At 43.8% G+C, this 19,833-nt stretch overlaps 1 protein-coding gene, 1 long non-coding RNA gene and 1 other non-coding gene across 3 annotated transcripts; 1 reads left to right on the top strand and 2 right to left on the bottom strand.

Annotated features, from left to right (window-relative positions):
• Positions 1-646: 646 nt before the first annotated feature.
• LOC141417315 (uncharacterized) lies at positions 647-17,602 on the top strand. Its single transcript, XR_012441840.1, has 3 exons — positions 647-689; positions 10,319-10,418; positions 17,520-17,602. It is a non-coding gene; the product is annotated as an uncharacterized lncRNA (long non-coding RNA).
• On the bottom strand, positions 11,690-19,317 carry Zp4 (zona pellucida glycoprotein 4). Its single transcript, XM_020157461.2, has 12 exons — positions 19,115-19,317; positions 18,757-18,878; positions 18,606-18,678; positions 17,478-17,636; positions 16,297-16,484; positions 15,675-15,772; positions 14,511-14,641; positions 14,136-14,325; positions 13,911-14,061; positions 13,529-13,607; positions 12,430-12,534; positions 11,690-11,835 (listed from the first exon to the last, which is right to left on the bottom strand). The coding sequence occupies exons 1-12, from the start codon at positions 19,287-19,289 to the stop codon at positions 11,729-11,731; spliced, it is 1,578 nt and encodes a 525-aa protein (XP_020013050.2). The 5' UTR covers positions 19,290-19,317; the 3' UTR covers positions 11,690-11,728.
• Positions 14,875-14,981, bottom strand: LOC141417624 (U6 spliceosomal RNA). Its single transcript, XR_012442276.1, has one exon. It is a non-coding gene; the product is annotated as a U6 spliceosomal RNA (small nuclear RNA).
• Positions 19,318-19,833: the final 516 nt, after the last annotated feature.

The raw sequence follows: 19,833 nt of genomic DNA, 5'->3' as shown, positions 1-19,833 counted from the left end.
TGAAGCTCAGCTCTTGTGACTGACTAAAGCTCAGCGATTTGCTATAAAAGTATACAACTAAATTGGGCTCCAGTGAGTTTGCACACTAAATTCTGTAATAGTTGGTTAGCAGGGACTTGCAGTACACAAGCCAACTAAGACAGAGTTTAATTAAACATGACTGTAGTTAATGATACTGTATTGTATACTTGAAATTTGCTAAGAGACTAGTTCTAAGTGTTCTCACAACAAAAGGTGATAGCTGTAAGAAATGATGAATATGCTAATTAACTTGATTATGGTAATCATTTCACAATGGAGACATAAATGAAATCATCATATTGTACATCTGAATAGATGCACTTTTAGGGGGGCAATTATGCCTCAGTAGAGATGGGGGGAAAGAGAAAAAGATTGGAAAAAAAATCCATAGGATGGAACTCCTGTCCCCTGGAGCAGTGGCTCGGTTGGCAACATTTCCTTGAATTACTTCTCCTCCTCTGTGTTTCTCCCTCTGAGCTCACTCATGCCTGTCCTTCAGGCTATGTCCTCTAGTAACCTCCAGACTGCTGTCCAGAAGGAATCCTTTGTCTCATGTGACACTAATTGTTTACCCAGCTCAAACACTGCTCAGTTAGGCCAAATGCATAGCTTGAACCTTTCTCTCTGCCAACTCTGCCCTGGAGAGAAGGAGGAAGACCCTGAAACAGGTACCCAGGCAGCCAGAATTCGCAGGGTCGTCCAGCTATCTCTATAAGCAAAACAAAAGGTGCAGGATGGAATCCTACCGTAATGAAAGAAATCAGTAATTCTGATAAAATCTTCGGAGGTTGGAGGGAAATGACTTTAGCAAATGCATATTTAATGAATTAACAAGATAAGATAATTAGGCCTACTCCATTGAACTTTTGGGGAGGGGAGTGGAATGATTGTCACAACTGTGAGATCAAAGCTCATTTATAATGTAATTAAATCCCAAGTGTTGTTGCTCAAAGGAATTTAATTTTTTTAAAAAATTTAATCTTTGGCTCAACTTTTGAAAACCTGGTTATATGGAAGCCTTCAGGTAGGTTAACTGTGGATTGTGCTGCAGTGCAGTAAGAAACCCAGGTGGGTTTGGAGTAGATGCTCAGCCAACAGAGCTGTGTTTGCATCCTCAGCCCTTCCTCCCTCCCCCATCTGGGGAGTGTGTAAGGAAGAGAAGGAAGGGGCTGCAGGCTCTTTCTGGGTGCCTTAAACACCTCCCTCCTTTATCCCCACAAGGACTTTTGGTCAGACATGGCAAGAATATCTAAGAAAAAATTCAACAAGATACTTGGTAGCAGGAGTGGGGTGTCATGAAAAATGAGATGTTAGTTGATTCTCTTTTGTTTCTCACATTCTAAGAACTGGAAGAGTATTGCAGAGGTTAGCCTGTCCAGTACTGTAGTAGAATTTCACAGATGTATCATTCATGCATGGAATATTTATCAGACCTATTAAAAGACAAAATTACAGAACTTTAAAGATCTTAATTGGCTTTGTCGTTGTTGTTATGAGGCCTTGCTATGTAGCTTAGTTTGGTCTTAAATTTGTGAGCTCAAGTGTCTCCCTGCCTCCTCAGGCTCCTCCAGAGTAGCTGGGATGGCAGGCTTGTGCCACCGTCACACCTTGCTTTATTTTTGATTCTAGAATTAAAAATACACTTCATTGTATGAAATAGAATCAGCGTTCTGATGGACTGAGAGGAAGAGTTAGATTTTAGTTACAGAGGATGAGAAAAGGGAAAAGAACACAAAGAGGATTGGTCATTTAAACAGTTACTTTCCTTGTAATGTGGGGACAGGGAGACAAAACCATTGGAAAACAATACCTGACTGGTTAAAGTCAGGGTGCTTGGGTAAGTTTTCATGGAAAGATTAAGGCATAGGAGGCTTTATTATCACGGTTGTTAATTAAAACTAACCTGTTTGGAAATCGGGCTGTTATCTCTTGTTGGATTTTCACAGAGCTTCGGGTACCAACTTGGCTTTGGTTTGGTAATGTGAAGGTTTTGCACAGGTCACTCCATTTTGACTCTTAAGTCTGGTCTTTTGGGACCCCCTCCAGGAACTAAGGTCCAAACAATGGTGTCCTATCCTTTTTATTTAACAAATGTCTTCTATATAAACTGGACTCCTATGTAACAGTTACATGGTAACACTTCATGGAAATTGCTGACGGAGCGTCTGATTTGATGCAGTTGTTTAAAGGGTAGTTATTATTTTGCAGTTTCTCAACCTTTATTTCAGGGTTTAAAAGGCACAAATTAATCGTTTCCTTTCTACGCCTAATAACCTTTCACTTAGACAAGTTCACCATGTTAGACTCATGATTATTTTTGTCTTTCATGCTGTTTTTAATTTTACCCAATGTATTGTTAATGTGTAATAAATATTTATCACAGTCATATTATTTAAGTAATGCTGCTTTTGTGCTCACTTTTCCATGATTACATTCTGGTATACTTTTGTATCAGACGTCAGCTTGGGAAGTATTTCCATTGTGCTCTTGTATTTCATTTAGTAAAGATTTCAAAATCCATTTTTATTAATTGATAATTAAGTTTTTATGTCCAAGAGGTGATGACTCCTGAGGTTCCAGAGAATTATTTTTTAAAAAAGACTAGACTATAATGTAAATGAGATCAGAGAAATAAGAGAAGGACTTATTCACAGGAAGCAGGGAACACTGCATGCTATGCCCCCACACCGAGGGCCCTGAGTCATTCCCGGGTGTCAGTGTCATCTCGTGGAAGTCACTCCAATAGACTGGGTTAAGATCCTCTGCCTGGTAATTGCAAAAAGAGTTGACTCACGGAATTTAAATGTGACTTTGACAGAGAGCTGCTTCCTTGGCTCTCATTATGAATGGACTTATTTATAAACACCTTCCCATCACCTCTCTGAGCAAATGCCAGCAAGCCTGCAGGAGCAGAGGAAGAAAACCTGCAGAGTATTATCAAGAGCCTGGGACCAAATGCAGAACGTTACACAGGTGCCTAAAGGCACTCTTCATCCTGCACTCAGTCTGCACCTTCTCTGTGTGCTTTAGAGAGCTCAGCAAAAAAGCCCCACCATGGGGAAATCAAAGTCATCTTGGAAAAAAGATTTTCCTGTACACAGAGTTCTGTAGGGGGGCTGTAATAAGAAACAATGGGAACAACACTGTCCAGGACCCCTCAAGGTCACACTCACCATCCTCAGCCAACATGCCATTGCCCTATGTGGGCTTCAGGATGTCCACACATGAGACAGATTCCATAGACACATCGTGACAGCCAAGTATGGCAGCTATGAGCAGAGTTGCCATTTAATTAAAGGACTATGCACATGAGACTTGTTTCTAGACCAGCGTACAAGAAAGGATGGACAATGGTTTCTTTGAGGGAGCAGAACTTGGAGGAAAGAATGAGTGTTCTGTTCATTTGTGCTTTTCTCTGTGGTTTGAATTTCTCCTTCTAGTTTTGTTATGCCCAAATTGTCTTTATTGTCTTCAAGCCTTTTTATATTTAAAACTGAGGATTAATGTGCAGCCTGAGACAAAAAGATAATGATACGCAAGAGTAGAAAGACTCATACTTTCCAGGTGGCTATGCAAAATGGTGAGACCACTTTGAGTTATGGTAAACATGGAACAAACATATGATCCAGTAATTCTACTCCTAGGCATATACTTAAGAGAAATAAAAAGATATGTTCACATAAAAACTTGTACATGAATGTTTATAGCCAATTTCTGATAGCCTACAGGTGGAAACAACCCCAAAACCCATCAACTGGTAAGTGGATAAGCAAAATGGAACACTGGGATATTGTTCAGCCATAAAAGGAATGAAGTACTGCATTTAGCTACAGTATGGACTATAGATAAAGCTTGCAAATTCTGTGCTAAGTGAAAGCAGCCAGCCATAAAAGGCCAATGTGGGATGATTTCATTTGTAAGAAATGTCTAGGACAGGAAAATCTCTAGGGACAGTAAAGCTGGCCAGGGGCTGGAAGAGGATGGAGCAGCCAGTGACTTCTAATGGGTACAGGACTTCTTTGCCTGAGTAATGGTTGCAGGACTCTAAATATACTAAAAGCCACTGAATTGGATACTTGAATGGATGAATTGTGTGGAAAGTGAATATCATCTTGGTAAAACTATCTAAAAATCTATGCAAAACAAAGGCCAGTTTTATGAACAGAAGCTAGCACTATAGCTGCAACTGGATTTGTGATTTTTCTTGGTGACATTTTTTATTGTTACTGTGGTCAACTGTTTTTTCTTAAGAGGACAAAGAAATCAGGATATTTTTTGTTTTGCTTTGTTTCTGTTTGGTGGTAATGGGGTTTGAACTCAGGGTCTCAAGCTTGACTTAAGCTACACCTCTAGCCCTTTTTGCTTTTGTTATCCTTTTTTTTTTGGTTAGGGTCTCACTTTTATGCCGTGGGCAGCATGGACTACAATGCTCCTGTTTATACTCCCCATGCAGCTGGGATGACAAGCATGCCTCACCAAGTCTAGCTATTTGTTGAAATGAGGTCTCCTAAACTTTGCCTGAGTTGTCCTCAAACCTCAATCCTCTCGATTTCTGCCTCCTGAGTAGTTAGGATTGTAAAATAAGCCACCTCTCCCAGATTATTGGTGTTTTATTAAGAAATCTGGAATCTGAGTGTCCCCACATCATAAAGGTAGACAGTTAAGTTCTATTCAAGGTGTGATCCTTTGTGATCATGAAGCTTTCTTTGTTCCTAAGTGGGAATCATCCTAGAGACATAGGAGTCACAGGGCATAGAAGGGTTGCTGACAGAGGCAGGTAGCCTACCAGCTGTACCAGGCCTCCCTGGTCTGAAGCGGCTAGATTAGGGAACATGCATATTCTGCTTCAGATTCAGCCTTTCCCTGAGAATTTTCTAGGTTCCATTACATCTGGGTAGATTGTGATATGGTTTGGTGGGATTCACTCAGCTCCTGCTCTATGCCAGGTTATTTGTCCTGGACAAAGGCTAGATAATTTTTAGGAGGAAAGTCTGACTTTGACAATTTCTGGGTTGCAGGCCAACCATGAAAGTGACCAACACAGAGAGCCACCTCTCCCTCACCTGGTTCTTCTCAGGATCACTTACAGGGTGAGCACTTCTGCACTGTGAGGAAACGGGGAAGGAAGGGTGACCAGTGGAAATGTCTCCTCTGCTGCTTCTTAACACGTTCAAAAAATTTCTTTTAATTGACAAGTAAAAATTGTATGTATTGATCATGTATGGTATGTCTTGAAATATGTCCACTTTGTGGAATGGCTACATGGAGCTAATTGAGATATTCATTACCCCCACATAATTAATATGTTTTTTGTGGTGGGAACACTTAGATTGTACTCTCAGTGATTTTCAGATACACAATACATTGCTGTTGAGTCTAGTCTCCATTCTCTACATTTGATGTCTTTAATACAGTCCTCCTATTTAACTAAAATTTTGTTTTCTTTGATCAACATCTCTCCTACTGCCCATCCTAGTCTGAATTTTATGAAAACTAATCTAGGCATTTTGACACATGTGAAATAAATTTTGATCTCTTTTTCTTTGTGTAGTACTGGGGTTGAAGTCAGGGCCTCTCACTTGCTAGGCAGGTATTCTACTGCTTGAGCCACACCCCAGCCATTTTTGCTTTATTTTTAGGATAGAGTCTCAAGTTTTTGCCTTTGCTGGCCTGGACTGAGGCAACACCAAGCCCAGCTATTGGCTGAGATGGGGTTTCATTCACTTTTTTGCCTGAGCTGGGCTCAAGCTAAGATCTTCCTGATCTCCATCTCCTAAGTAGCTAGGATAACAGGTGTGAGCCACCACACCCAGCTAAATGATGTATTCTAAGAGAGCAGTGCTTATATACTAACAAGGGCATAAACTCATCAGGCATATAGTAGAAACACTTGTACTAATGAGCTTTCTGTTACTGTGCCCAAATCTTTCAGATAATCAACTTAAAAGGAAAGGGTTATTTTGGCTGATTTTGGTTCATGCTTGGTTGGCTCTGTGGCACCACAGTACATCATGGAATACGTCATGGAGGATGTGCAAAGGAAGCAAAAAGAAAGGGAAAGGAGGCAGAGGTCCTAGCATCCCCTTCATTGGTACACCCCAATGACCTAACTCATTCCATTATGCCCTACCTGCTCAGGCTTCTACCACTTCCCAACAGCACCATCAGACCAAGCCATCAGTACAGAGTCCTTTGGGGGACATTCAAGATCCAAACAATCAAGATATGAACAGTAACTGTTATAACTCAACACCTTACTTGAATATTTAGACTAAAAGACAAAATGCCACAGGTAGAACTCATTTTATCCAATGTCATTGGAATCTGTTCTTTATTTTACCCCCTAAATCCTTGTGTAGGCAGCTCCCTTCTGCTCCCTTGGCTCCCAATCACAGTTGACTGAAATAAGAAACTTCAGTTGATGTGGTCACTTCCTGTCACCTGACCAGGTATTGGGGGGTGAAGGTGGCAATGTCTGCAGTCTCTTTCACATCAGCAAGGGTGAAAAATAGCACTTCTTGGAAAAAGCAGGAAGAGAAGAGCTTGTAAGTGGCATGAAAGCCTAATCTCTGCTCCCGGGGGCCTGTGGATGTGATTGTGCATGACAAGGTGAGGCTTGCTCAGGCCTGTGCTCAGCAGCATCTGGGATTTAGGTCTTAAAGGCAGAAATGTGTTGTGGTGTGAGACCCAAAAGCACACTGCCAATTCCTAGCATGGAAACTCTGAGCAAGAATTAGAGGAATGGCATTTCTAAGGGATAACCACAAATCTAGAATGACAGAAAATAACTGAAGGGGAAAAAGAATATTTTACAAGCCAAGAATTTAGGGCTAGAAAAGCAGAAGTGGTTTATAGACCTCTTTATTTCAGGGTTGAGAAAGTTGGGTCTGTAAGATTAAATACTTTGCCCACAGAATGCAGCTTATCTTCTGCTTGTGTTATGGTTGAGGATGGAGCTGTAGCCCAGGACATTGTTTTTTTACAAAAAGGGGCTTTCTCCTGAAGGGTTGCTGTAAGAACCTTCAACTTCCAACTTCAACTTCCAGTTTCCTGCTTTTAGGCCTGTTTCCAGATCTGAAGCAAGTTCACTGCTGGGTCTTAGAACAGAGTACTTTAATCTCATTTTCTATCACAAAATTTTCCTGGAAAGTGACCAAATGAAGAGGAAAAATAAAAAAACCCTTTTTGGATTTCTAAGTGGTTGGTGACAAGCACATCTTTATCCTTAATTTATTGACTCTGAAAATATTAATTTTATCTCTAAATCATGGTTTTTATGAACTAAATGGGGAATTTCATTAGCTTTTTAAATTTGGCAAAAACTATGTATCACAGATAACATGATGCTTTGAAATACCTAAGTGTGATAGAATGGCTAAGTCAAGCAAACATTCATTACATCACTTATGGATTTGTGGTGATAACACTTAATGTACTGTTAGCAATTTAAGGACAAACATTAACTAGAGTCACCATATGGTACAATAGACCTTTTGAAATTATTCATCCTAACTGAAAATTTGAGTCTTTTAATCTATCCCTAATCCCAGCTCCTCGGAATCTGTTAAATTCAGCATTTTTGTTTGTTTTCAGGTTCCACATATTTCTGTGCCTGGCTTCTGCCCTTGAAGTAAGGTTCATCTGTGTTGTTGGAAGTGACAAGATTTCCCTTTCTAAGGCTATTAGTATTCCATCGTGATATACACATTTTCCTCATCCATTCATGGACCCCTAGGATGATTCCATGTCTTGGTTATTGTGAATAAAACTGCAGTGAACCTGGCAGTGCAGATGTGTCTTTGATGCACTCATTTTAATTCCTTTGAATAGATACCCAACAGTGGGATTGCTGGATCATAGAGTAGTTCTATTTTTAATATTTTGTGGAACTGTCCTACTGTTTTCCATAATGGTGGCATAAACTGTATTCCTAGCAACAGTGTGCAGGTGTTACATTGCCTTCTTATCCTCACCAACAATGTTATCCTTTGTCTTTTCATGCCAGCCATTCTACCAGGCATAGGTGATAACTCATTGTGGTTTTAATTCACATTTGCCTGATGATTGTGTTGAGTATTTGTTCCATATGCCCGTTAACTGTTTGAGAAGTGTCTATTTGAATTCTTTGTCCTTTTAAAAGATTGGATTGTTTCTTGCTGTTGAATTCCTTTATATATTTTTTGATATTAGGACATTATCAGCTGCATGGTACAAAGATATTTTATCTAATTTTGCATGTTCTCTTTTCCTCACTGGCTTATTTGCTGGTGGGTTAATCAGACACGAGCAGCAACTAATAACTAATAAATCAGCACAGGGAAGGAGGAAGATCAGTCTGACAGGAACTGCAGTTACAAACTTCCATCACGTCCAAAACTAAAGACAAAGGCAGAAAGAGGACAGGTGTGGCCCCTGTTGGAGAGAGTTGCACAGACAACACAGGATGACGAATTGGCACTGAACCAGAGTAGGCTTTATCTCCAGTAAATGTCTCTCCGCAGGGATATACAACCATAGGAACTGTTAAGAAGGAAAAGAATGTAGGGAACTCTGAGGCTGCCAGTGGGGCAGTAGATCCAGAAAGATACCATCCACAGGAAGAGAGGTTCCATTGCCACACATACTGAACAAGACAATGACAGGCATACAAAGCCATAAGCAAAATAAGCAGTGATTTTATTCAAGAAGAGCCCAAGATAGACAGGAGTAAATTAATTCTTCTGGCTTGATTTGAACAACTGTTTAGTCAAAGAGGAAAAAAAAGTCCACCAGATGTAGATTTTCTAAATTTAGAGGAAATGTTGAAGACTGGAAAGAGTATGAGATAGCACTGTTGGCCTTTTATAAGTGAGTTAAGGCAATTTAAAATTTGCAAATGACAAAAAGTTACATAAGAATGATAGCTGAATCAGGCACTCGATTATTCCCTGCACTAAGAAAGCATATTAATAAACTATTCAAGTTAATGATCCTAGCTGATACTTCCTTTTGTAGCAGTGATTCAATTTCAAACCAATTTCTTCCAGGGCCTATTTAATTCAGAGGTGCATTGTAAAACTTTTTCCCAGCAAAAGTGTTCCTTTCTCTGTTGTTCACATTAGGTTGATGAGGATCCTGTGGCTAGGAAGCCAGCAGTGTTACATCTATAGAAGTGCTTTGTATTGGATGTTACTCCTAGGACATTCTCAGAAGAGAGCTTCCATGGTAGATGTCTGGGAAATGTTTCTAGTTCTCTTCGGAGGTATACAGGGTGTTAATAGATATTTAAGGGGGACCTGGAAGTGTGTAGGCAGAAACTTAAGCATCAGGACTGCTCTTTGGTTGGTTGGCTTCAGTATACATCTGGTATTAAGTATAAATGTCAACCTCAAAAAAGGCACAAATTGACCAAGTAAATAACCTACATGCTACCTGCTGAGCTGGTCTAGATTCCTGGCTTGTTAGGACAATTCCACTTAGAGGACCCTACACATACTGGCTTTGCCTTAAAGGAGTTAGATAAGATGCATGACTACCCATTCGTCTTACAGAAAAGGCAAAATGTAACTTGCTGGTTCCCCTTTCCTAGTCATTCTTTATCTACTTTATCATTTGTTAAGAAGCAATATTAACATCACAACATTTGTCTATTGTTTCTGGGGCTTTTCTGTTGATTACTCTCACCATGTAGCATGTCTTTCATAGGGTTCATCCAATACATGTTGAATTGAGGGGACTTTAGAATCACAATTACAGCTCTGAGTCAGATGCGATTAGCACTTGAAATTTGGTTAGAAGAACTGAGCTCAGTTGTACGTAAGGAAAGCTATACCAGTAAGTTATTGGAAATTATACTTAATTTACTAATATCTGCAACACAAGACTTGCTGTAAATACATACTGGCTTTTGGCAGCTGAATATAAAAACATACAACCTTGAGTTTATATTGAAATTTTGGATGTATTAAGTTACAATGTATTTTACCTATTTGTGATGGCCAAGGTGAGGAGTCAGTTCTGTGATTATTATCCAACACCACCACTACAAAGACACTGCTCTTCCCCTCTGTGGATTTCACCCTTTGGCACAGAGGCCATCAGTAGTCACAGAGCTTTGCGTGAAGTCTAGCCATTTCTCCCCAGCATCAGGTGGGCAAACCTGACCAGGTTCTTCATTAAGCTGGGCCCATATCTGGCATAGGAAATGGGTCACCCTACAGAGTTGTATTTTTAGTGTAATTGTGGTGTTATACCCAAGTTTGAGGTGAACTTTTTCACCAAGTGACCCTGGCTGTTATTTGCTCTTACTCTGTTCTAGGTCATGGACATTGGGAATGAATGCCCACCATATCAAGTTGTCATCAGGCTCAAGTATCTGTTGTAAGCAATTGGTAGAGTGACGTCAACATGGAGGACATGTGAGTTGAGTACGGTCTATCCATTCCCTGCTTAGACTCAGTTTGAAGTGACGTTGGCTTGACCACAAAGCAGCTGTTTGCTAAGATCTCAAGTAATCTAGGAGTTACTCCTTGGAGGGTGAGAAAACATTTAACCAGGACTGTTTGCTTCCCTGTGGGCAGAGACAACACTGTAGAGTATGACCGAAAGCATCCATTACTAGAAAGTTCTGGGGACAGGAAATCTACATGGTGAAGTCAGCGATTATATCCCCATTTTCTTCTACCAGTCTCAGGACCTACTATACTAGTAAACTCGTCAGTTCTGGCTCATAACTAAGGCTCTTTTTGCTCTACTGGGGGGGTTTGTACTTGCTAAGTAAGTGCCATGCTGCTTTAGTTATTTTTCAGATAGGGTCTTTTTTTTTTTTTTTTTTTTGCTTAGGACCAGCCTTACCTACATCTCACGTGTAGGTAGGATTACAGATGTGTGCCACAATGCCCAGTTTGAGATGGTAGTCTCACTGATTTTGTCTCAAACTGATCCTCTAGAGATTTAGCTCCTGAGCATTTGGGCTTACAAGTGCACGCCCCCACACCTTGCCTGAAACTAAGGCTCCTTGACCAGCTCCAGTTGACCAAGCCTGAACAAATGTTACCTTTCAGTCACTATCCTAGATGTTTGTTTTCCAAGTCTGATATTCAGCTTGAAATTTTTTAACCACTTTCCCGATATAGAAAGTTTAAGCCTTAGTCCATACCTACTGAATCAAACACCGAGAAAGAAGCCAGTAATTTGTTTTTGTGGTACTAGAGTTTGAACCTAGGGTCTTGCACATGCTAGGTAAGGTGCTCTACCATGGAGCTGCTCCCCCATTCTTTGTGTCAGACAGATTCTAGCCTGGACCTGTAATCCTCCTGCCTCAATCTCCCAAATGCTGGGATTACAGGCGTATGTCACCATGCCAAGTTTCTAGTAATTGATCAAAAAGTCAGCTGTATAGGAGTTTCATGACTAGCTGTAGACTAGTCCTACTTCCATTTGGTAGTTTTGTTCTGCACCCTTTTGCTAATTTTATAAAGTTCGTTAAGTCTGAGTTATTTAGTTGTTTGACACAGCCTGAATTGTGCTTTTCTACTCAGGCAGAAGTGGAGTAGAAAGGGATCAGTTTTTTATTCTTTTCTCAGATGAAAAGCCACCCTAAGTTGGAAAGAGGAGATGCCCAGATCAGACAGGCTAGTGCTAGGTTAGTGCTCAACCTTTCAAGCAATAGGCTTGACACATGCTGGGAAGGCAGTCTAACTTTATTGACCCACTTGGTCTGAGCTACTCATTTCCATTTCCTAAAGACCAAGTAGGTCAAGAACAAGGCTCCAATGATGATTAACGTGCCAGTAAGTCCTGCCACCCATAGAGCTGGGGACTTCTCAGGAACACCTAGAAGGCAGAAGGATAGATTACCTTATGCTGAAAATAATCCAGTAATGCTACTCTGACAGAGACCAGTCTTTTCAGGAGAAAAATGTCAATTTCTCTTGAGGAAAACATAGGTAAGGGACAGGAAAGTGGGTGAGGGAGGAGCAGCTCTTTGGTCTTTTTGGCAGAAGTGGGGCTGGAATTCAGGGCCTCACACTTGCTAGGCAGGCATTCTAGCACTTGAGCCTTGCCCTCATTGCTTTTTTGCTTTAATTATTTTTCTGGTAGATTTTTTCATGCAGGGGGTGGGGAGCAAGGAGGAGCTGGGCTAGCCTGAACCACAATCTTGTGGTCCTTGCATATTGAAATGGGGTCTTTTTGCCCAGGCTAGCCTTGAGCCTCCATCCTCCCAAGTAGCTGTGAGTCATGAACCACCATACCCAGCCTGTTTTACTTTTTGCAACAGTGTGTGACCTTGAACTTGCCATCCTCCCACCTCGGCGTCTTGAGTACTGGCATCAATGGTAGGGGCCACCATATTGACTACGAAGTGGCTTTGGTTTGACTGGGTTTAGGTGGCTAGTTAGGTCTCCTCCCACTCACTCAAGTATTTACGGAGCTCTTCTGATGGCTCTTTTGTGGCTTGGAGTAGAATCATGGGGCCCTTGCTAGAAATGCTGGCAGTATGGTTCTCAAAATAGACGTCAGATTTCCTTCTTCCTGTTGGAGAGAAGAGAGCTAGTAATTGGTTAGGGTTTGTTTTTTTGTAAATACGTGTTAGGAGGGCTATGGTGCAAGATCAAGTCCTCAATGTCTAGAACTGTTCTATTCTTTATAGCTACTTTCCATTAGTGTTAATACAAACTTGAACAAGTGTGCAGCTTTGTGTCTGATGCTGTTACCTCACCTTCCCCAGAACTTGGGCAGAGGATTATGTTAGGAATTATCCATGAACTATCATCCTTTCTTAAAAGGGACACTGACAGTAGCACGTTCATCATTCAGTCACCTTTGTATCATTGGGAAGGGAATGTGCTAGAACAGGAAGTAAGAACAACTGTTTTAAACCGTCTGTCAGTTATAAGATCTTGAAAGAGTCCATCTAACAGAGTTTAGTCCTTTGAAAGTGGGGATGATGTACATAATTGGAGGTGGCTGAAAGTGTTTAGTTGTCTTACATGATAGACACCATTTAGTTACTATGACCTCCCCACCCCCACCCCACAACATGCTGTGTACTTCGTGAATCTGGTTTGATGAGTTCCAGTTCAGGGACAAGACAGGTCAGTTAGTAAGCCAGGTTAATAATGCACACACACACCGTGGAAGCACTGGGCCTGGCCCATGAGACAGAACTCAAGTCCAGTCATATTCTACTGGTACCTATTCAGGCAGGTTGCAGATCTGCCTTTCAGGGGTTCTGGGCACTTACCTTTGTACATTAGCTGTATGCAAGTGTTACGGCGAGCCAGATATAGGTTAGTGGACTGGTTTGGCTTATGGTTTAGTTAGCTTATAGGGGAAAGGTAAGGTTGGATTATTTGAGTATTTATCACTTGTGTTTTAAGAGACCTGGGATGCTGGGGAGTTAGTTGTCTGCTCTAATGCACTGTAAGTAGAGAAGCTTTATTTGTGTGATGATTTCTCAAGGAGTCACTAGCTAGAGGGATTCAAGGTTGATGTAGGTCTGTCCTCTATGTCGACAGATACTCACGGCCAGCAATAGGACAGGTTACTGTGCAGTATGGTGTCCCAGCAGGCTGGCAGACCAACGTGCTGCAGTGTAGATACACCTGGAAGCCAAGAGAACATGGGTCATGTTGTAGGACCACCAGGTCAAAGCTTCTGACCCACTTTGTCTCCCTAGGGAAAAGTTGAGAAAGTTATCAGAACATCTTGATATCCCCAAGCTGATGTCACAACAGCCCCAAGGAACCAGAGTCCAGATGACACTGGTATTAGGATTGCTTGATGGCAGAACCAAGAGCCAGCATTAAAGGGCTTCCTTGGCTAAGAAGTGGTAGGATGGGGAAACAGTCCAAAGCTGAGAGATTCAGAGCCCTGCAAGGGCACAGAAGGGTATAGAAATATCATACCCGTCCACTGAGAGTCTGCTTTGCCCTCGAAGGGTCCGTGAAGCTGAAGGTGGAAATGCTGAAGCGCTGGTGGTGAGAGGGAAAGGGCAGGCCCACGGCACTTTGGACAGGGATGCGTTGGGTCTGATAGTTGTCTCCAACATAGGGACATCTAAGCCAAGAGACTGAGCCATCAGGATGGGCTTCTTTGAGGGACCCACAGATGTGCTTGAAAGGACTACTTACCCCTTCACCAGGATGGGCCACTGTTGCTGATGCAGAGGGTTTGGGGTGGGTGTGGCCCAACACTGCTGTAGGAGCAGCCCTAGGTGGGGATCCGTTCTGTGAAGAATGGAGACCTCCACATAAATAGGATCTCGAAGTAACTTCACCACTGGGTACTCACCAGCAGAATAGTAGGAGCCATAGGTTTTGTCTGCACAAAGCCAAAACCAGGAGTTGAAGTGGGGCAAACAGAACTAGGAACCTCTAAGTCTCTCAAGACAACCTTTCACCCCCAACACCTGTGTAAGTGTCTTGATACCAAGTTAGAGTCTTGATGCTGAAGACAGAGGCAGGACTTGGACTGCAGGCCAGATGCTCCAGCCAAGAGAGTCTTACCCTTGGCAATCTGCAGATCCAGAGTGAGGAGTCCAGGCTGGTTCACTGGTGGAGGTGGTGTGAGAGAAAACACTTGTACATTAACTGGATATGTGTTGCTGTTTACAGAATAGCTGCAGCTGACTCGGAGCCTGCAAGGAAAAAAAAAATTAGCTAGCTAGCTTGGTGGAGTAGTCATAGCTCCTTTGATTTTATCTCCTGATGGACCATTAAGTGCTAGATGTTACCCAACTTCACTAGTGTGAACTTGGGATATGGTTTGTGCCCTTGTGGAGTTGTATTTTATTTATTTTTGCAGTACTGGGGCTTGAACTCAGGGCCTATACCTTAAGCCCTCCACCAGCTCTTTTTTCTGATAGGTTAAAAAAAAATGGAATGCTTTATGAATTTGCATGTCATCCTTGCTCAGGGGCCATGCTAATCTTCTCTGTATCATTCCAATTTTAGTACTTGTGCTGCTAAAGCAAGCACTGGAGTTGTATTTTGATTGGGGAGACCAATATGTAATTAGGACCAAGTTGGAAATAAGACCCATACAAGAAATAAACATGGCATCACGAAAGACAGGTGCAGAGAAGGTGGTCAAGGAACATCTTAGAGGCATTTTGATAACAAAGGAGAATGAGGACTGTTGAGAGGTACAGGATGGAGAGGAACACCCGATTGGGAATAAAGGAGGCAAGAAAATTCTCCAAGTCCTTTGGAAGGCCAATGGAAGGACCAACCCAGGTCTGGAAAGCAGTGAGGGAGGTTGCTGGAGGGAGAAGTAGGACCTGCTTTATACAGGGCCCTAAAGGTCGTGGTCACGTTAGCTTTCAGCTATGGAAAGACAAACTTCAGGTGTGAGATCTGGCAGGAAAAGGTCTTCAAGGAATTCTTTAGGCCTCAACATGGACAGTGTGAGTAGAAAGGAAAAGGCTCAGCTGAGAAACGATCCAGTTCAGAGGAAGAGATGATGTCCAGGTGAGTGCAAGGCTGAGCTCAAGTTGGTGGCTGTGATGCAGGTGAACTGAAGTAGTGGTTAGTGAGATCAGCAGACTAAAGTGCAGGACAGGTTCTCTTAATATTCAGAGATGTTCTGTGGATTTAGGGTGCACCTAGAGCTCATGCTTAATGGAAGAGAAGCCACTCTGGCCCCTTAGGATCGAGGTTAACAGTCTTTACCTGAAGATGCTGTCACGGGTGATGGAGCCATTGCCCCAAGGTCTCACATCCCTAGTGGCGACCAGTTCGTTTTCATACATTGCTTCATCCCCAGTGATCTACATGGATGGTAAAGTGAAGGGTCATTGCTGCTTGAGGGATGTCACTTCCCTTTGCCTGCCCTGGTTCTCAGCTGTGCTCGCTACCGTGAGACACATCCAAATCCCTTGGCAGAGGCAGGGGCTCTGGCAGTAAATAGCTTGGGAAGCTTTGGCCTTGCTTTACTTCAGAGGCAAGAATGAGAAGGTTCTTTGAGCACTCAGATGCAGTGGTCCGACCACCCAACCAAATGGTAAGCCCTGCTGGTTTCCCAGGGTGAAGGTTTGGGGAACCTATTCCTTGTTTTCTCTATAGGTTGGTGGAGTGGCAGCTGGATCACAGCCAGGTTCTTTGAATACTTCAGGGGAGGTTTCAGTATTCTCACTGAAGAGCCGTCTCTTACTCTAGGGACTACCCTAAGTCCTGAAGAGCCATAGAGCTATCCCTTCATGGCTGGGACATTCCAGCTGTCCCTGCTAGTCACTAGGACCTTCCCTCCCAACCTCCAGGACCAGGAACAGAGCCCCTGGCCAGCGCTTCTCACCCATCTTGTGGTGCCACAGGAAGTGAACGGGAACTGGAACAGGACAAAGGCATGAGTGGTCATCACTGGGTCACACCCACTGTCATTCTGGAAAGTCAAGTGCACAGAATCCAAGTGCAGGGGTGGCGAGGTCACATTCCTGGACACAGCGATGGAGAAGTGACCCTCTTGGGTACAGTGTGAGGTTACTGAAACACCAAAGCAGTAGTGAAGCCAGGTCATTTCCCCACCAAATCCTAAGTAACTAAGTTGCCCTTGAAGCCCCAAGTGAGAGGCTGGGATTCCCACTGATGACCATGAGGTAGGCTTAGCTGGCCACAGCTCACCTGAAGCTGTGAAGGAGCACCTGGGCTCAAGTCACCTCCCATGACCCGAGGTGAGGGTTTAAACTCTGGCTTCAGCTTCACTTGTGAAGCAGGGATGGTAGCACCTGCCTCGATTTCCTGCTCAGAACTCAGATCTTAGTGTGGCGTACACACGCTCACTGAGTGGGAGGAGGGTTAGTGTTAGAAAACCTGGGAGCATGAGCTGGGCTTGTGGAAAGTACTCTTGAATTAAGGCTCTCTGAACACAACTTCAGACTATTAGCCACCAAAGTGTCTATGCCTTGGGGAAAGTTTTAGTTTGTCAGTCATCAGGTACCAGCACATAGATGTAACTTAAGATCATTAAGTGCCTTGCTTTGTGTTGGATTCTGGGAAAACAGAAAATGGCAGGCTACAGAAAGCTCCATTCCTTCGGAGGCATTGCACATATCAACTTCCAATCACTTTTGGAAGGACTGGGATTTGAACTTAGGGCCTCGCCTTTCTAGACAGGTGCTCTCCCACTTGAGCCACACCCCCGGCCCTTTTTTTTTTTTTTTGCATATTTTTTGAGTAGAGTCTCATGCTTATATCTGGGATGGCTCGACTAAGCTCCTATTTGTTTCCTGTGTAGAGAGGGTTGATAGATGGGTGCCACCATGCTCAAGCTTTTATTGAGTTGAGATCTAGCCTGGCTGGCCTCGATCACCACCCTCTAGATCTCTACCTCTCAAGTAGCTGAGATTATAAAGGCATAAACCACAGTGCCTGGCTTCCAGTCGCTTTAATATTTGCGTTCTGAGAAAAGTTGTCCCCTCTTCTAGTCACAGTAAGTCTCTTTTCTGAGCTGGTCTCCGAGACTGGTGCCTCGCTCACCTGTGTTTCCATAGTAACAGTAAGTCCTGTCTTTGTCCTCAGAGCTGTAGCAGCAGCCCAGCTCCTCGCAGTCTCCTCGAGAGACAGCTGAAGGAGCACATGGAAGCCTGTCCCTTGCTGGCACGGACTGGCACAGGTCAGTATCTGGAGTGTCTTGGGCTGGGTATTGAGAAGGGAAGAATAACCCAAGCTGAAGAGTTAGTGCTGTCTTTTGCGACATCTTTTTGTTACAATGCCTCAGCATCGAATTCCTAGGCTGACAGACAACTGTGACATATCTGTCCATGCTTGCTACAGCTGCAGAGTAGATTTCAAAAACAAGGTTAATATTAAGCCACCTGGTGAAAGTCCCTTGGACAGAGTCCTTCCTGAGAGAAGGGAATGCCAGAAGACCTGTAGGAGCAGCAGGCTCTTTACCTTCCTTCAAGTAAAGAGCCTTCAACTTTTGCAGGCCCTTCTCAAGCTTGGCTTACCATTGGTTACCTTGGGATCTCTTTAATATACATGACTAGGTGGGTGGGTGGGTCTTGGAGGTGCAGCCCGTGACCCCATTTGAGCAGTATCACTCACCAAGACTGTTTTGGGTCACAAGGAAGAGAGGAGAGGAGAAGTTCAAATCTGTTCTGAGTATGAGGTAGGGTGTCAGATCACCAGGCAAGGTTTTCTGAAGTTGAGTAGGCATAACACTACCAGTTCCCCAGTTAAGTGATCAAGTGACCCCAGCTGGGAGCAGGACCGAGCCCTAGTCTCAGGGCAGAGGTGGCATCTCCAGGTGCTTTTGGTCACTAGATTTAGCTTTCTTCTCTTTCCAGAGGTGAGGGGCTCCTGGTTCTGGTTTAGTGTTACTTTGAATTCCAGTTCTGCTACTCCTGGTGACAGTACCTGGGCAGGTTCCCACCAGGGGACTGTGACAGTGCTTATGGCACTAGGTTAGAATCAGGGGAGGTCACACGCCAAGCACTTACCGGAGCCTTAGCAGTGGGCAGTCCTTGATTGGCAGTTACCCTAAGGACTGCCGTGGAAGGAAGCGGGAGAAATGGTTCTTCATGTGTTTCAGGTGTCACTGCACTGAGTGGGCAGGAAAGACCCAAGGGCACCTTCCAGAGCCTGGGTGCTTGCAGTCCTTACCTGGAAGCTCCACAGGACACCTGAGCAGTCTCTGCTTCGTGGCCACCTCAAGCGGCATGACATAGTGAAAGTCCTGAGAGACAGGCCAGGGATTAGCCTTGCTAGAGGCAGGAAGAGGTCCCGATGTCACTGACAAGTGGGCCCTACTCACCCACTGAGTGACGTAGCAGCCACTGTAGGTTGCTTCCAGTACCACGGAGCCGCCAGGACCCTCAGTCACCCAGGTGCCACAGACAGAATCATTCTGCAGCCTGTGTGGCTGGCCATGGCTATCTAGGGGAGAGACGGTGAAAAGCACCAATGGTCAGTCATCTTGTCACAGGCGCTGGGAGAGGGCGGCTACTAGACCCCTTCCACTAAGAGGAATAGGAGCGCCTTGGCTTCAGATGTGGTTCTGTTTTAGACTGTTCTGCAGGCAGGAGCTATGGAATTTGTTGAAGGAGGAATGAGTCAAGACAAGGAGCTAGAGTGGGTTCAGGCAGCCAAGCCAGGTGCCTCCCCAGACGTACCCCAAGTTGTCAGTACAGGAGGAGCCTCTGCCTCCTGGCTGAGGTTCACAGTGAGCTGAAAACCCTGCAGCCCACACAGGAGCACACCAGGACCATCTGGAGAGTCTGGATCATACTGGCTGCTCAGAGGAAGAGACAGTGCGAGACAGAGCACAATGGGCCTCAGCAGCCACATGGCGCCACAGGGAACCCAGGCTGACCACTCCTCACGCAAGAGCCAAGCTCCCCTGTGCCAGATTTCTTTATATATAGAAGGAAGCTGGGCTTCGGGCATTCATCGTTACAGCACGCAGGTGGAGTGCGTTTGCAAAGTCTCCCAGCCTCTTTTGCTTTGGGCCATGGTGTGCACCTGTCTCACAGTAACTATCACAATCCAGGAAACACATTGCTCCATCGAGCTAAAACAAAACCTTCTCAGGTGTGCTCTGGGTAGCACTCACTCCTGCAGCCTGTAGACTTCAGAAATTTGCACTTGGGGGTGGATCTAAGTTCTGCCATCAAAGCAGGATGAGATCCAGATAAGTTACTACCTCTTGGAATCTTGGTTTTCTCTTCAGAAAAATTGGAATAAAGTCTCCTGGCAGCACTACTCTGTGGACTGAGGGGCAAGCACAGAGCTTGGTCAAGTATTGTGGCCTCAGCCAACATTGTCGGGTGAGAGCCGATGTCCTTGAGGTCCCTTGTCCCTTTCTCCTCAGTGTCTTGGCTTTCAGGAGAAG

The sequence above is a fragment of the Castor canadensis genome, chromosome 15 (genome assembly GCF_047511655.1).
Source record: "Castor canadensis chromosome 15, mCasCan1.hap1v2, whole genome shotgun sequence".
NCBI lineage: Eukaryota > Metazoa > Chordata > Mammalia > Rodentia > Castoridae > Castor > Castor canadensis.
This window is presented reverse-complemented; position numbering and strand designations above follow the sequence as displayed.

What these genes read in the sequence shown, in the direction of transcription:
- Zp4 (XM_020157461.2), bottom strand. Translation starts at nt 19,289, where the DNA reads ATGTGGCTGCTGAGGCCCATTGTGCTCTGTCTCGCACTGTCTCTTCCT. An exon ending in GCTGCTACGTCACTCAGTGG is followed by an intron (nt 18,679 to 18,756) that starts GTGAGTAGGGCC and finishes CCTGTCTCTCAG; the next exon opens with GACTTTCACTATGTCATGCC. An exon ending in CTGTTACTATGGAAACACAG is followed by an intron (nt 16,485 to 17,477) that starts GTGAGCGAGGCA and finishes TTGGTGTTTCAG; the next exon opens with TAACCTCACACTGTACCCAA.